The sequence below is a fragment of the Balaenoptera physalus genome (genome assembly GCF_965194825.1).
Source record: "Balaenoptera physalus genome assembly, chromosome: 5".
Classification (NCBI taxonomy): Eukaryota; Metazoa; Chordata; class Mammalia; order Artiodactyla; family Balaenopteridae; genus Balaenoptera; species Balaenoptera physalus.
The window spans coordinates 117,361,284-117,375,404 of NC_138884.1; the positions used below are offsets into that span (position 1 = coordinate 117,361,284).

Sequence of the window (14,121 nt, forward strand, 5' to 3'; positions counted from 1 at the left end):
CTTACTTGCTCACTGAGTTAAGGGTATGGCTTAGAGTCATATAGACTCATGTTGCAATCCTGGGTCTGACATAAGCAAACTAGATAAACTCTGAGTCTCAGTTTTCCTCATACATAAAACATGAGTAAATAATGCCTCCCTCATAGAATTGTTATGAAGAATAAAAAGAGATTACATATGAAAGTACTTATCACGGTGCTTAGCACACAAACACCAGTCAATAATTGGGATTATTATCCCTGTAAAGATTTCTTCCTAAGGCTATATATTACGGGGAATCCAGAAATATGTGATTCTCAACAGTATTTCTATGGGTTGAATGTACTGATATGCACTGTAATTGAAAATGGATATTTTTCAGTGGAATGATATGACAATACAGATTAATGCAGCAGCAGCAGTACTGTGGTGGTAGTAAAATAATAATAATGATAATAAACTTACATCAAAATAATTCAGATACCATGGCTTTAGTTCTAAAATGTCCTCATTTACTTATTAAAATTGCATATTAGTCATTTACTATACTGACTTTCTCTGAAACAGGTATATTTAGATTATTCCCTGTCAGACACTAGATACAGTTATGTAAGAGAAGGGTGAGTGATTTAAGATTTATAGCTAATATCCACTCAGATATTCTTTAGTTTGGTCAATTAAGCTTCTTCATCAAGGATGGCTTTAATTTAGTGTCAAAAGCCAATACTACCATTAGCTCTGCACTTCTGAGACAAGGATTATTGGATGCTTAAAATGGTCTAGGACCAAAAGTCTTAAAGTTCTCACTTGACTATATTTCCATTGATCACCATTCTGGATTACTCAGTTTATTTGCATAAGCTATCTGCAGGGAGGAAACTATCTCTGTTATTTTGCCAGGGGCAGATTCTTCCGTCCTTTTAGAAAAAGGGCCTGTCCTGGTTTATTAATGTTGCCTACATCTAGATACGTTTTTTTAAAACAGCTTTACTGAGCTATGATCGACATATAACAACATGCATATTCAAAGTGTACATTTTGATAAGTTTGACTGGGGGATTTGTAAACAAGCCCATTTGGCTATCATACTCCCTATTCTCTAACTTGCCTTTTATAAAAAATAAAGGTGATGTTTTTGACCTCCAAAAGCTACTCTTTGTTTTATTTTTCAAAATGTTTAAGAACATAGCCAGAAGAGAGCGAGGTCATTTTATTGTTTCATACTCCTCATATTTGAAAGTTGATATCCTTCCTGAATTCTCTATCATCATAAAGCTTTGAGCCTATAGTAACCAAAACCCCCAAATACAACAAATTCCATCATGGTCAGCTTTCAGAACCTCTAATCAAGCCCCAGTGTTTTTCTACAATGGAAGGAATTGAAGCTACTTCTTGTAATTTCAGGAAGTAGATAAAAACAAAAGCACCAAAACTAAAACAAAACACCTTAGGCTATCATTTGAAGTTTCCTAAGCTTAGTATTGGCCCTGATGCTGCACAATGAGGAAAAAAGCTTGACTTCTTTTACTGGGAAAAGGTAGACAATCTCTTTTAGGTAAGACTATAGACAGAACTTCAAAGCTCATTTGCTATGCAACCAGCTTCTGAAGAAATACACTTTTAGACAATCTGTTGCAGTGGGCAGGTAAGTAACCCATCATGACGTCATATGACATTTCTGTGTGCACTTACCTCTGCCGTGTGCATAGCCACATTCCCCACGATGACAACGACCTTCCCTTTGAAGCTCTGGAGCATGGCAGTGTAAGGCCCTTGGGTAAGCTCCCCTTCCGCAGTAAAGGCAGTGCTGAATGCAATGTTGATGCTGCCTGAAATGTGACCCCGAATAAAACTGAGAAGAAAAGTTAAGGAAAACATTTATTTGTGTGCAGACTTGAATGTGTGAGAGAAGCTCACAGAGGTAATTGATTCTCAGAAGAGAGTACCGTTAAAATCAAACACAAATGGAGACCAGACTTGAAAATTCCAAGCAGACGAAACCAGTTTAATCATACAAGCGAAGATTTAGCTTATTTTGCAAGACAAGTGAGGCTAACTTGACCTGGGTCACTTGTTTATGTCTCTGAAAATCATAAGTGAAACTTAAATTGTTCCCCTAAATTGATATGAGATGATCACTTACCAATTCCCTTTAAGAAAATTCTAATATTGTAACCAATTGCTGAAAAATAGTCACTGCTGCTTTTTAACAATATACCTCTGAGCCTCACTCCATGTTTTGGTTCCACCACTCCTGGTTTGCAAACTGTCTTTTGGTGTGTGCACAATAAACTTTTACTAATTACTACTTCAGTTATTCATCAGTTTTACTTTTCTTTTTTTTTCTGAACATTTGACAGTTCTAAACATCTTCCATGCTCACATGAGTATTTTATTTAAACAAAGTAAGGCACCTCTGCAGAAAAAAAAGTTAAATGTGAAAATGCAATGAACAAGTGAAAGGGAGAAGACTAGCCAAACATATTAAGAAGACTCTCCTGATTAAATGAAGTATTGTGAAAGTGATCAGAAGGCAACAAATAAATGGCAGTCACATAGCTTGTATAATATTCATGGTTCTCAGTTCATTACTATTATTATGATTATTTTAAAGATCTGAAATATAGCCAAATGGATATTCTCAGATCTAACTTGATAATGCAAAAGCTTATCTACTTTGGGCAAGCAACTGCTAAATGGGACTCTATTTAGAATCGTTAGAGGTCACTAGCACTGGCTGGAAACATTTCTGTTGTTGGTTTATTTCTCAAGTAAACTTAGCTATTTGCATTCTTTCCAATTTTATGTTCTCTAAAGGGGGTGATGTTTTACTATATTTGTACTTTAGAAGGGTTTTAATGATTTCATTGACTATTACTTGTAATTTTGGAATTAAAAGCTTGTGTTAAGCTTAAAATATTTAGAAATATAAGATCTTAAAGAAAAAAATATTCCTTCAAAAGCAATTAAAAAGTACAATTTTAAAAAGTGAAATTAAAAAGATGATTCTTCATATAGAGTCTGTAGAGGAAGATTCTGAAATATTATTATTAATCAAATAACTTCTCAAAAAAGCATAAAATAAGAACTGCGAAAACTGCTCTGAAAGAGATGTATATGATGCTTTGATAGGATATATCAATTTGGGGAGGACAGGGAAGGTTTCCACTATGGAACTAAGTGATGGCCGAGGTAAAATTTGAGTAATTAATAAAAGTTAATTAGGAAACAGGATGGAATGGAGGTGGTACAGGGTGGTGGAAAGGACAAACATTTTCAGGCAGAAATGTCAGGCATATATTGTGGAGGAACATGACCAATCAGGAGAAAGGAAGGAAGGCCAGTACTGGTGTAGAGAACAAAGACAGCATGAGATAAGATGAGCCTGGAAATGGATGCAGAGACCAGATCATACAGGGCCTTGCAGATCATGTTGTTAATATTGGTCTTTATCCTAGAGCAATGAAAATCAGAAAGTATTTTAAGCAGAGAAGTAATGGATCACATTTGCACTTTAGCAACAATGTGGAGAAAGGCTAGAAGGGGAGTGAATGTAAAGATTAGTTTATAAGGCATGTAGGCAGTATCTCATCTCCTCCCTAACAATCACTGATAACGACCATGAAGAGATGTTTGTGCCCAATAGAAGCATTTCCCCCTAAACTTCCACTTTAGATGTGCTCTTTACAAAATGGAAAAGTCGTAGAGTTTTAAAAAGTTATGTCACAAGCAACGAATATTCCCCCCTCCCCCCAAAAAGACTCATTTGTCATTCCTGTAGAAGGGGGAAAATTATAATTATTTATTGACATGACAGTTTCTCAGTTGCCCCAGTTTGTAGGTTCATCTTTAGAATACTACTTCTCTTGTTTCTCTGTCTCTCTTTTTCCCTCATTAATGGAGAGAGGAGAAATTTGAGGCTCTTGCTCTCAAGAATGATGGTGGAGGTTGAACACGTATCTTAAATTTCTAGTCAGCTGTTGCTTCATCCTTTTTTCTTTAAAGAAGGCATCTGGCATTAATAATGAGGGAAAGGACATAAAAAGTTCTGAAAAATGAAATGAGAGGTAGAATAAATATTATCATCCCAGCGTATACTGTTTAATTAGAGTCTTCTAGAATGAACAGAGAATTTATGATCATAAGGAGATCACCCTTGAATTTCATCAGCACTAGTTTTTCAAACATTTATAATTACTCAATACTCAAAATATCAACTGCAGTTTTCATGAACAGAAATGACTTTGTCCTCAGCATATAATTACTCCAATAGCACTTTAATCTTCAATAAGGACATACCTTAAAATAAAAATGATTGATTTTTCAGAAACTCTGAACCTAACAACTCAATTATTCTCAGCAAATATATCTACATCTGCTAGTCTGAATCAACTGGCAGAGAGAGTTTCTGTGTTTATCAAACAGCCAGTATCAACCATGAACATTTTTCCTTTCTAGTGCTTTTTGAATAGCAAAAGCAATACAAATCTATCCTAGTCAAATGCTCTAGCGGACAAGTCTGCACTGCCTGCCCACCTCCCACCTTCTTGTTTGAAAGGAGCTCAACTACTGACCCTGATGAAAGGGTGAGCCTAGGCTGTCATGTTTGTATCACGTGATCCTGCCACGATCAGGAATGACAGAATAGGAGGGAGGCGAAGAGTGAAGGTGGATATCTGACACAGGCTGATATCCTGTGTCAGATAGGCTGAGACAGTTAGATTCTCTCCCTTCAAAATCAAAATAAAAGATAAAAGACAATGCTCAGACTGTGTTAAGCTTAACAATGTGAAGTCACATTTGAGTGCCTTCTATATATATTTTATTCAGCCACATGTTAAAAAATTAGTGACTCTAGAAATAAAATTATTTATTTTACAAGATAAATTCTATAAATATTTGGTTTAAAAAAAAGTACCCATCTGTATCCAAATACCCAATATCTAATATCTGTATCTAAAACCATAGATAAGCATCTAGATGATTTTGTGGGTTCAATATCACCAATTTATTATGTACTTTTAAAGAAGACTTTAGTATGTCATACAAGTATGTCATAAACTTATCCTAGAATTTTCTTTTGTGCTTTATGGTTTGATGTTTTTAAAAAAAACCACTAGATTAAATGTTAAAATGCTTGACAAAGTAAGATTCCAACAGAGTCTTTTGGGTAAGAGAAAAGTTATAATCCAAAATGCAAAACTATTTCAAACATTTTTCAGGCTATTCTAACACTTTGGAAGATAAGACACAAAAGAAAAAAAAGTCTTAAACCACACTTCCCCTATTCTTAGTTTAGTTCAATCAAAAAAATCCTGGAAGACATATAAAAGCACTCATCCAAGAACACTCTTGTCATAAAAATTCTAGTGCAAATAAGATCGGGTAAGCACAAATGCTTGTAGACAGGGTGGTCAAACCTGTAAATAGCTATCCTTAACTGCGAGACTGGCAAATAGCAGAGGAGAATGAGACTGGCCTAGTTACACATTAATATATTTACAATGGACATTTTCTTTTTAAGTAAGTTGGACAATGAAGACAATTTCGGTTATTTAAGGATCTTGTTTCCATGGTAATTATTTACATTTCACTGCCTACATTAGAAATTCTCATGTGACACAAACATCATATGATGAAGTAGAACTTTTTAAGGCAATTTCTAAACACATGAGAGGCTGTCAGATTATACTGTAAAGGTAGGCAGTTGAATACTACTTTTAACCTTCTCAGTCTTTCATAATCATAATAAAATATTAGGTGTTTGAAAAATGAGCACAGAATAGATTCTGTATATTTTGTGTTAATTGGACAGAATACGTAAAGTAAAACAGAAGTTGATTTCTGACATATAGTGACTCTGATTAATCCTGGGCAAAACATGGCAAGAAGAGCAAAATGATACAGAATACACTGAGATAAGCACTTTCTCCATGTTCTAAGGACGTAAGTTTTACTTCCTTGTACTGCAGTGGAAGACAAGTATGTATAAGTTCTTAATAATAAGGTAGTATCAGAGACGAACATGCAACAATATATATTTTAGGATTATGACTGTTACTTCATTGCTTTCCTCATATTCTAGACAAAAATCTGGACTCTTTGCGTTTGCCTTTTGCATTTAGAAAAGCCACTGCTTGTCAGCATAAACACAGGCATGGGGTAAACAATACCCACACTTAAAGAGGTTCTATAGTGAGTGTACTACCCAACAGACAGACACTATACTGTAAACTTAAAAAGCTTCAGCTTCAAAGTACCCAGTTTAGAGAGTATTAAGGCAATAGAAGCCCAAGTATTTATGTGGTAATTAGTCCCAATCATATATACATCTTGACAGGGTACTTATAACAATGTCCACCATAATTTTCAGATTGGTTTTGGCAAAAACCACAATAAAAAACAATGGCACACATAAACACTAGCTTTTTACCTTTCAATGTTTATAAGACATTTTTGCTATTAGGATTTTTGATGATGTCTTTGAAGGAATTAAAAGATACAAGACATGATTAAAGAAGTCAGCAGTAGGGCTTCCCTGGTGGCGCAGTGGTTAAGAATCTGCCTGCCAATGCAGGGGACATGGGTTCGAGCCCTGGTCTGGGAAGATCCCACATGCCGCGGAGCAACTAAGCCCGTGAGCCACAACTACTGAACCTGCGCGTCTGGAGCCTGTGCTCTGCAACAAGAGAGGCCATGATAGTGAGAGGCCCGCGCACCGCGATGAAGAGGGGCCCCCACTTGCCGCAACTAGAGAAAGCCCTCGCACAGAAACGAAGACCCAACACAGCCAAAAATAAATAAATAAATAAATAAATTTATATTAAAAAAAAAAAAAGAAGTCAGCAGTAATTACAATGAAATCTCTTCTATGGACTAACAGTAGCTATAAAAACAAAAAAGCATCTACAGCAGTCACCAGGTCAGGTGTTTGTACCTTAAATTCTTTTTGTGATAAAAAGAGTTGGTTTATCAGAACAATATTAACAGGTAAGGATGATATGCATTATCTTGTAGGTTTCTAAGATACAAAGACTTTCCTGTATTCATAAGTCAGTCTATATAAAAGTACTACAAGTAGATGCATCATACTTTAATCAAGCAGATAGAAAAATATATCAGTTCTAAGAACAACATAGGTACACCATATAGGTAAATTATATAGGTAAATGTTCATATTCCAGAAAAATTCTTCACTTTACTAAAAGATTTTTAAATTCCTTTAAAATATTTAATGGCTCAAAATTCAACACAGAAATAATCTCATGTTTTCTAAATCTCACTTAGTGACATCATACCTCTATACAAAGCATACTAGTATCTTACCAGACCACTTCTGAAGGTATGTGTACTTTTATGTTGGCTTGTCTGTTTGCTATGTTAGCTAATTATAGTTAGTGTTAAAGAGCTCAAAGTAAATGTTACACCTTTAATATTAATATATCAAAAGCCCAAAGTTTCCTATTATATAACTAAATAGCATTAACTGATATAAAAATTATATCTTTAGATATCATTTTTTCTTGCTAAATCTATTGTTGCTTCCCTTGAACAGCACCACCGTCCCCAAGTCAGTCTAAAACCTCATTTTTGTCATCTCAGTAGTGGCAACATTCAACTGGAGTGTACTAATAAATAGCATCCTCCTACCTCTAGCCCCATTTTCACTTGCCTATTTCAGACACTCACTACCTTGAGCTTAGACTATCGCAGTAGCTTTCTGTTTTCTCCAACTCTCATCTTTTCCCTTGGAAATCCATTTTATTCACAATGTTATATTAAAAATTTTGAAACACCGTTCTGATTATCACATCTATGCTGAGAAACCTTCCATGGCTGCCTATAAGACAAAGCCCAAATTTCTCAGTTCAGCCTTTATGAACAGAACCAAACTATTTACTTCAATCCCAGCCAAACTGAATTACATACTGTTTCCAGTATATGTTCTGCCTAGTTCCTGTCTTTTTCTCTGCCTAAATAGCTTTTCTCCATATTTTTGAGTGTTCAAGTATTACCCATGCTTCAAGAGTTTCCTCCGAGACAGTTTCCCTTCCCACAGTATCTGTATATCTCTCATGACAGCAATTTGATTTTAAATAAAACATACTAATGTACCTGACTTCCACCAAGACTTTAAATAATTTATAGGAAGGATCTGTATTTATCTCATCTATGAAACTCTTACAATGCTTAATACAGTATCTACAATACATCTAACATATTTGCTGAGTAAATAGATTTCAGAATTGTGCCAAACCTAGAGTAACTAGTGGCAGCTGCAAATACGCTAAATGCCTCCTGGCCTTCCTAGCTAGTGGCACCACTACCTATCAATACTTGTAAGTGCCATGATATAGAATTCTCTTTTGTCAAAATACAGTATGAGAAAAAAAGAAAGAAACAACAGAAGTCATTTTCCTGGATTTTCTCCAGCACACATACCAACCCAAAGGGCCTACTAAAACTAGGTTATTTCAGGGTGAAGCTAGAGACCTCACTCTCTGTGACTGCAAATATGAAGGAATATTTATGCACATCAAATCTTTGGGTGATTCTATCCTGCTAGTCTTGCCTGCACCATTACCTCCATTCTCATCCTTCTTCCCACTGCATTAATCTCTCTAAAACACAAATCTGAGCATGCCACCTACCTGATTAAAATTCTCTAATACTCTCACAGCCTATGGAATAAAACCCAAACTTCTTAGCATGTTATGCAACATTCTCTATAAGCTGCCTTTGCCTACTTTAGTCTCACTTCCCACCACCATATATTCCAGCCATGCACATCCAGAGTACTTGTGATTCCCTGAATGTGTCTTCCTCACCCTCTGTGCACCCATACACTATGTTTTTTTTTCAGTCTGAAGTGTCCTCTTTCTCTTCATTGCTAGGGTGACTTCCACTTGTCTTTCAAGACCCATTTCAGGCATCACCTGGCTTAGGTGACCATCCTTATATTCCCATGGCTTTCTGAGTATGCCTCAGACATAGAGCATTTCATACTGTATTGTAATTATCTATCTAACGTGTCTTAGCCACAAGATTGTGAGCTCCTGTTGGGCAGGGGCTCTGATTTAACCTAGCAAAGCAGGTTCTCATGCAGGAACGACTCGCTGATTTTTTTTTTTATTAATTAATTAATTTGTTTTTTTATTTTTGGCTGTGTTGGGTCTTCGTTGGCTATGCACGGCCTTTCTCTAGTTGCAGCGAGCGGGGGCTACTCTTCGTCGCGGTGCACGGGCTTCTCATTGTCGTGGCTTCTCTTGTTGCAGAGCATGGTCTTTAGGTGCGCGGGCTTCAGTAGTTGTGGCACGCGGGTTCTAGAGCACAGGCTCAGTAGTTGTGGCACACGGGCTTAGTTGCTCCGCGGCATGTGGGATCTTCCCAGGCCAGGGATGGAACCCGTGTCCCCTGCATTGGCAGGCAGATTCTTAACCACTGCGCCACCAGGGAAGCCCTGACTGGCTGATGGAATGAGACTGATGGCACTCAGGAACTGGGGCAATGGATGGGTGTCAGAGCAAATAGGATCTCTTCAACAATTAATGTACTTCTCACAACTAACTATTAATCCAGACACTGGAGACATTTTTCAGTAGAGGCTATCATATATTCCCACATTATACAAGTGCCATTCAGATATGGGAATACAACTGGATAGAAATTATAATTCAAGCAGCTTAAACCTAGATCCAAATGGGATGAAAAAAAATCTTAAAGCCTCCACATTATCTATCTTGCTCTGAACACAAGTATCTCTATATTACCTTGAAGACTTTTTTAGAAGTTAATTCTTCAGGACACAGAGACAAGAGCAATACTAGCATTTACTAAGGAGGAATAATGTGGAGTAATAATGAAAACAATTGAGTTTATGTGTTTTTCAAATTAAAAAAATTAAGTCTGAGGTGGTCTTTCCTATAGCTTCTGATATTAAAAAAAAAAAAAAGGTAAGAGTTTTACAAATAAAGCTGCAAAAAAAGTCTTGACTTCAAGGAAATGAGAATACATTCTTTCGAAGTATTTATGCTCATAGATAAGAGTTGGACCCACATTTCCATGGCTAAGACCACACTTAATATGAACTCCAGGAAATTTGAAACTCTAAATATTTAGAAATATTAAGAAAACAACAGTTTAACTTGTGTATTATCTTTAAAGCAATTAACATTAGTACTTATGAAATTTATGCCACTACATGAGAAACATTTTCTATTGCCTCTTTAAAATATTCAATTATCGATATTATTATTGATATTCAATTATTCAAATATTCAATTATTATTTGCTCTGAAACCTCCATTATGTATTGAAGAAAAAACATGACTGACCTGAACCTTTACCTAGATTAACAATTCATGTTTCTTTCTTATAAAAACAAAAATAAAATAGGATTTCAACAAAAACTTAGTTGTTTAGCCTCCCTGATATAAGCTGTTTAGCTCTAATATTAAGAACGTAGACTTGATTATCTCTAGGGTTCCTTCTTATTGTAAAGTTGGGATTATGTCTTTATTGCCAAGTGTGTGAAGTCTATCTTCATGTCCTCCAGCTTTCTCTTTCTGTACTCCTCTTCCCTACTGGTCCCCACTGAGGTTAGGGGTAGTTCCCTCAGATTGTTGACATGCTTCTCCTCACCTACAACCATAAAAACTGATAATAGATTAAAATATGACCTCTTGCAGGGTATTTTTATTTTAAGTGGGAATATTTATATCACAAGCTAAATGACTAAAGCTTTAACAGAACTTCAGGTGATGGGGTTCAGGACATGCTACCTTAAATTACGGCATCTTGGCATACTGAATATCTTAAGCTGAAGAAATTTGAGAAGTGTCATGTGTAGGAAGGACTTTCTGACCTTCCCATGAATCAGGTCATAAAACCTTCAACTGAGAGGTGCCCTCCTTATACCCAGAGGATAGGTACATCCTTATCTTCAAGACAGAGGAACACCAAGAGGAATCTGAATGGACAGGCCTTGCTAAGTTTTCCTCAGTTTATTACAAAAGTCTGCTTCACTTAGCTCAAATCCCTTTTGCCCTATCACATTTTCCTGTGACTGTTCACTCTTCATCAGACCTAGCTTAAAAACACTCAGGTTTAACCACTTCTTTAGGTTTTCTTATGAAGGCTCCCATGTCACGTAAAACTTATATTAAATAAATTTGTATACTTTTCTCTTGTGAATTTGTCTTCTGTTACAGGGGCCCAAGCTGAGAACTTAGTAAAGTAGAGAAGAAAAGATATTTTTCTTCCCCTACATGCATAGGAGAGTTCTAGGGAGTGGTAAGGTTGTCCTTTGAATTCGTTGGTAGACAGTAACTTATTTTGCTGAAGGATAATGTTGCCTCCCTCCTTTTCATAAACAATCACTTCAATTATTTTACATAGGTAAAGAAAGATGGCGTGAAAGTTAATTTTATACATTTACTCTCCTGAAAACACGTATGAGGAAAACAAGTTTTCACCCATATGAAGATGTATCACCTATATGAAGAACTGTATTAGCCAAATTTTCCTGTTTCAATGATCCATAAAAGCAAAATAGAGGATAAAAATTATATAGGGAGACTATAAACAATTTGAAAAACATTATAAACAACACTTCAAACGTAACTTTCTTTGCAGAAGAAAAAGGTGTTAACAGAGTTTTTTTTTTTTTTTCTCCTCTACTGTATAGAACTATAATTTGTTGGCATGGGAGAAATAAAATTATTTTAAAAATATAGTAGCATTAAATATTTATTCATTTCTTAAACAGATAGGGAAAGTCACATTAATCCCAGAGTTTAACTGCAAAACTAAGAGTTAGTCTACAAAAATGATTCCTTCAAAAAATATGAGGATTTCAACAGGCTTAATTTGTTAGTTTTAAAATATCAGCATCTTAGTGATAGTTTTGGGAAAATTTAATAAAAAATATTTTGAATATACTAAATCTTATAAATTAAGTTACTATAGCAGGAAAGAATCTTTCTAACATGCTTCCTCTCTCAAAGCATTCCAAATTTGCTTTCCAATATTTAAAAGAGTTAATTTTTCCTTGAATCTGTGGCTGTTAGTATAAAGACAACTATTAGATTTATTTAGTTGGGATTAGGTCCTGTATATACAGAGGCACTGAAAGCAATAGCTGAGTTTGTGTGTAAGATTTGAAGGAATGTGTACTGTGTCTGAACACATAGTTTGGAATCAATACATGCCTCAGTCATTAATTTATATTAACTGATTTCTCTCAGTCTTGTTTATGCTTGCTTAACAGTCCTATGAAGAGACCAAACAGCCACCTGCATAAAGCTTGGAGAATAAAGCTTAGGAACATGAGGTTGGCTCTACCAATTGTCAGTTATATGGCCTTGGGCAAGTTGCTTAAGCCTTTTCAAGCCTCAGTTTCTTTACCAGAAAATAGAGATACTATTTTATGCCACGCTTGGCACACTGTGAGAGCTTAATGATAGCTATTACTGGAAGTCAATTCACTTGAATCTATTAAATCTTAATAAATCTATTCATTCTAAGTGTCTCTTGTTTTAAAGTAACAGGTAAAGCATAATACTGCCACCATGTACATTCGCATTTTCAACAGGATAGTGAAGTCTTTAACCAACAGCGTAAGTCTCTAATGGTAGATATTTAGGAATCAGTGATTACAGGTATCCAAGCAATTAAGGGCATGTTAGTAACTCTAAAATCACACTGTAGAGATTTCTGACTGTCCCATACCTTCTGGCTTCAGTGACTTTATCTCCTCTGACTTCCTCTCTTACTGTACTGGTATCCTTGCTGGTCCAAAATGGCCAAGCATGTTCATAGATCGGGGTCTTTGCCTTCGCTCTTCTTTCTGCCTAGAATGTTTCTCCCTGCATCATTTATAGCCTGCCTCTTTACATCATTCAGCTGTGCTGAAATATCACCTTTTCTCAGTCTTTTCTTCAGTACTTTGTCAAACTCTATCACTCTCTATCCTTCTTCTTGCTTTATTTTTATGTATAGCACTTACTGCTATTTAAGACCATATGATAAATATATTTATCTATTTCTCCAATTAAAATGTAATTTCCATGACTGCAGGGGAATTTGCCATTTTGTTTACCAACAAATCCTCAAAATCTAGTACACTACTGACTAGCACACACTAAGACAACCAGTAAATATTTGTTGAATAAATGAATGTGAGATTACATGAATATTTCTAGCTCTAAATTCTGATTCTACTGACTTTTTATGAGTAGTCTTGCTTCTGGATTTAAAGGACGAAAGGCCTCAGAAATCACTGGATCACTTACAGAATGCAAAAGGACTTACATATTGCCAACTGTCTCCTTATAACATTGAAGGGAAAATTCAATGGGTATAGGTAAGAGAGTGTGGGACACTGTGTCTGCCATCTTGACTTTTCCCTTTATATATTCTGGGGAATTTCTAGGTGCCAAACCTAGTGCTGGGGCTACAGAAATTAAAAGGACATGAGTCCTATCCATATCTTGCTTCTCTTATTCAGAAATTACTTTCCTGTTGATGCAGTTTTTGTCTGGACCACTCATTTAGTATTTAATACATACTGCCTTTACTGTTTATTTATTTTCCACATGAAATATTTTAATGTTTTATATTCTTCATACCAAAAGCAACCTAGTGAATAAGAACTATACTTTATACCTTCTTCTTAAAAAAATTATCCACAGCACTACAGAGAGTAATATTTATTGGTTGCTATTAACAATAATGACATCTAAAAAAATCAATCACATTCTACCATATTAATTGAAGCACTTAATTTATGAATCTCTTCATTACTATGCACACACTTCTTCCTTGCCTTTAATTTCTTGAGCACAGGATTTAAGATTAATAGAGTTAGATGGGACTTCCCTGGTGGTGCAGTGGTTAAGAATCTGCCTGCCAATGCAGGGGACACGGGTTCAAACCCTGGTCCGGGAAGTTCCCACATGCCTTGGAGCAACTAAGCCCGTGCACCACAACTACTGAGTCAGCCCTCTAGAGCCTGCGAGCCACAACTACTGAGCCTGCGTGCTGCAACTACTGAAGCCCGCGCTCCTAGAGCCCGTGCTCCACAACAAGAGAAGCCACCACAATGAGAAGCCCACACACAGCAAGGAAGAGTAGCCCCTGCTC

The 14,121-nt window shown here is 35.9% G+C and overlaps 1 protein-coding gene across 6 annotated transcripts in view; it reads right to left on the reverse strand.

Annotated features, from left to right (window-relative positions):
• The window catches only part of TBCK (TBC1 domain containing kinase), a 237,930-nt gene that overhangs the window by 24,926 nt on the left and 198,883 nt on the right, over positions 1-14,121 (reverse strand). For all 6 annotated transcript variants that reach the window (XM_082462789.1, XM_082462785.1, XM_082462788.1 and 3 more), the window contains one exon: positions 1,672-1,831. In XM_082462789.1, coding sequence (XP_082318915.1) covers positions 1,672-1,831 — 160 coding nt within the window. The remainder of the gene's footprint in view (positions 1-1,671; positions 1,832-14,121) is intronic.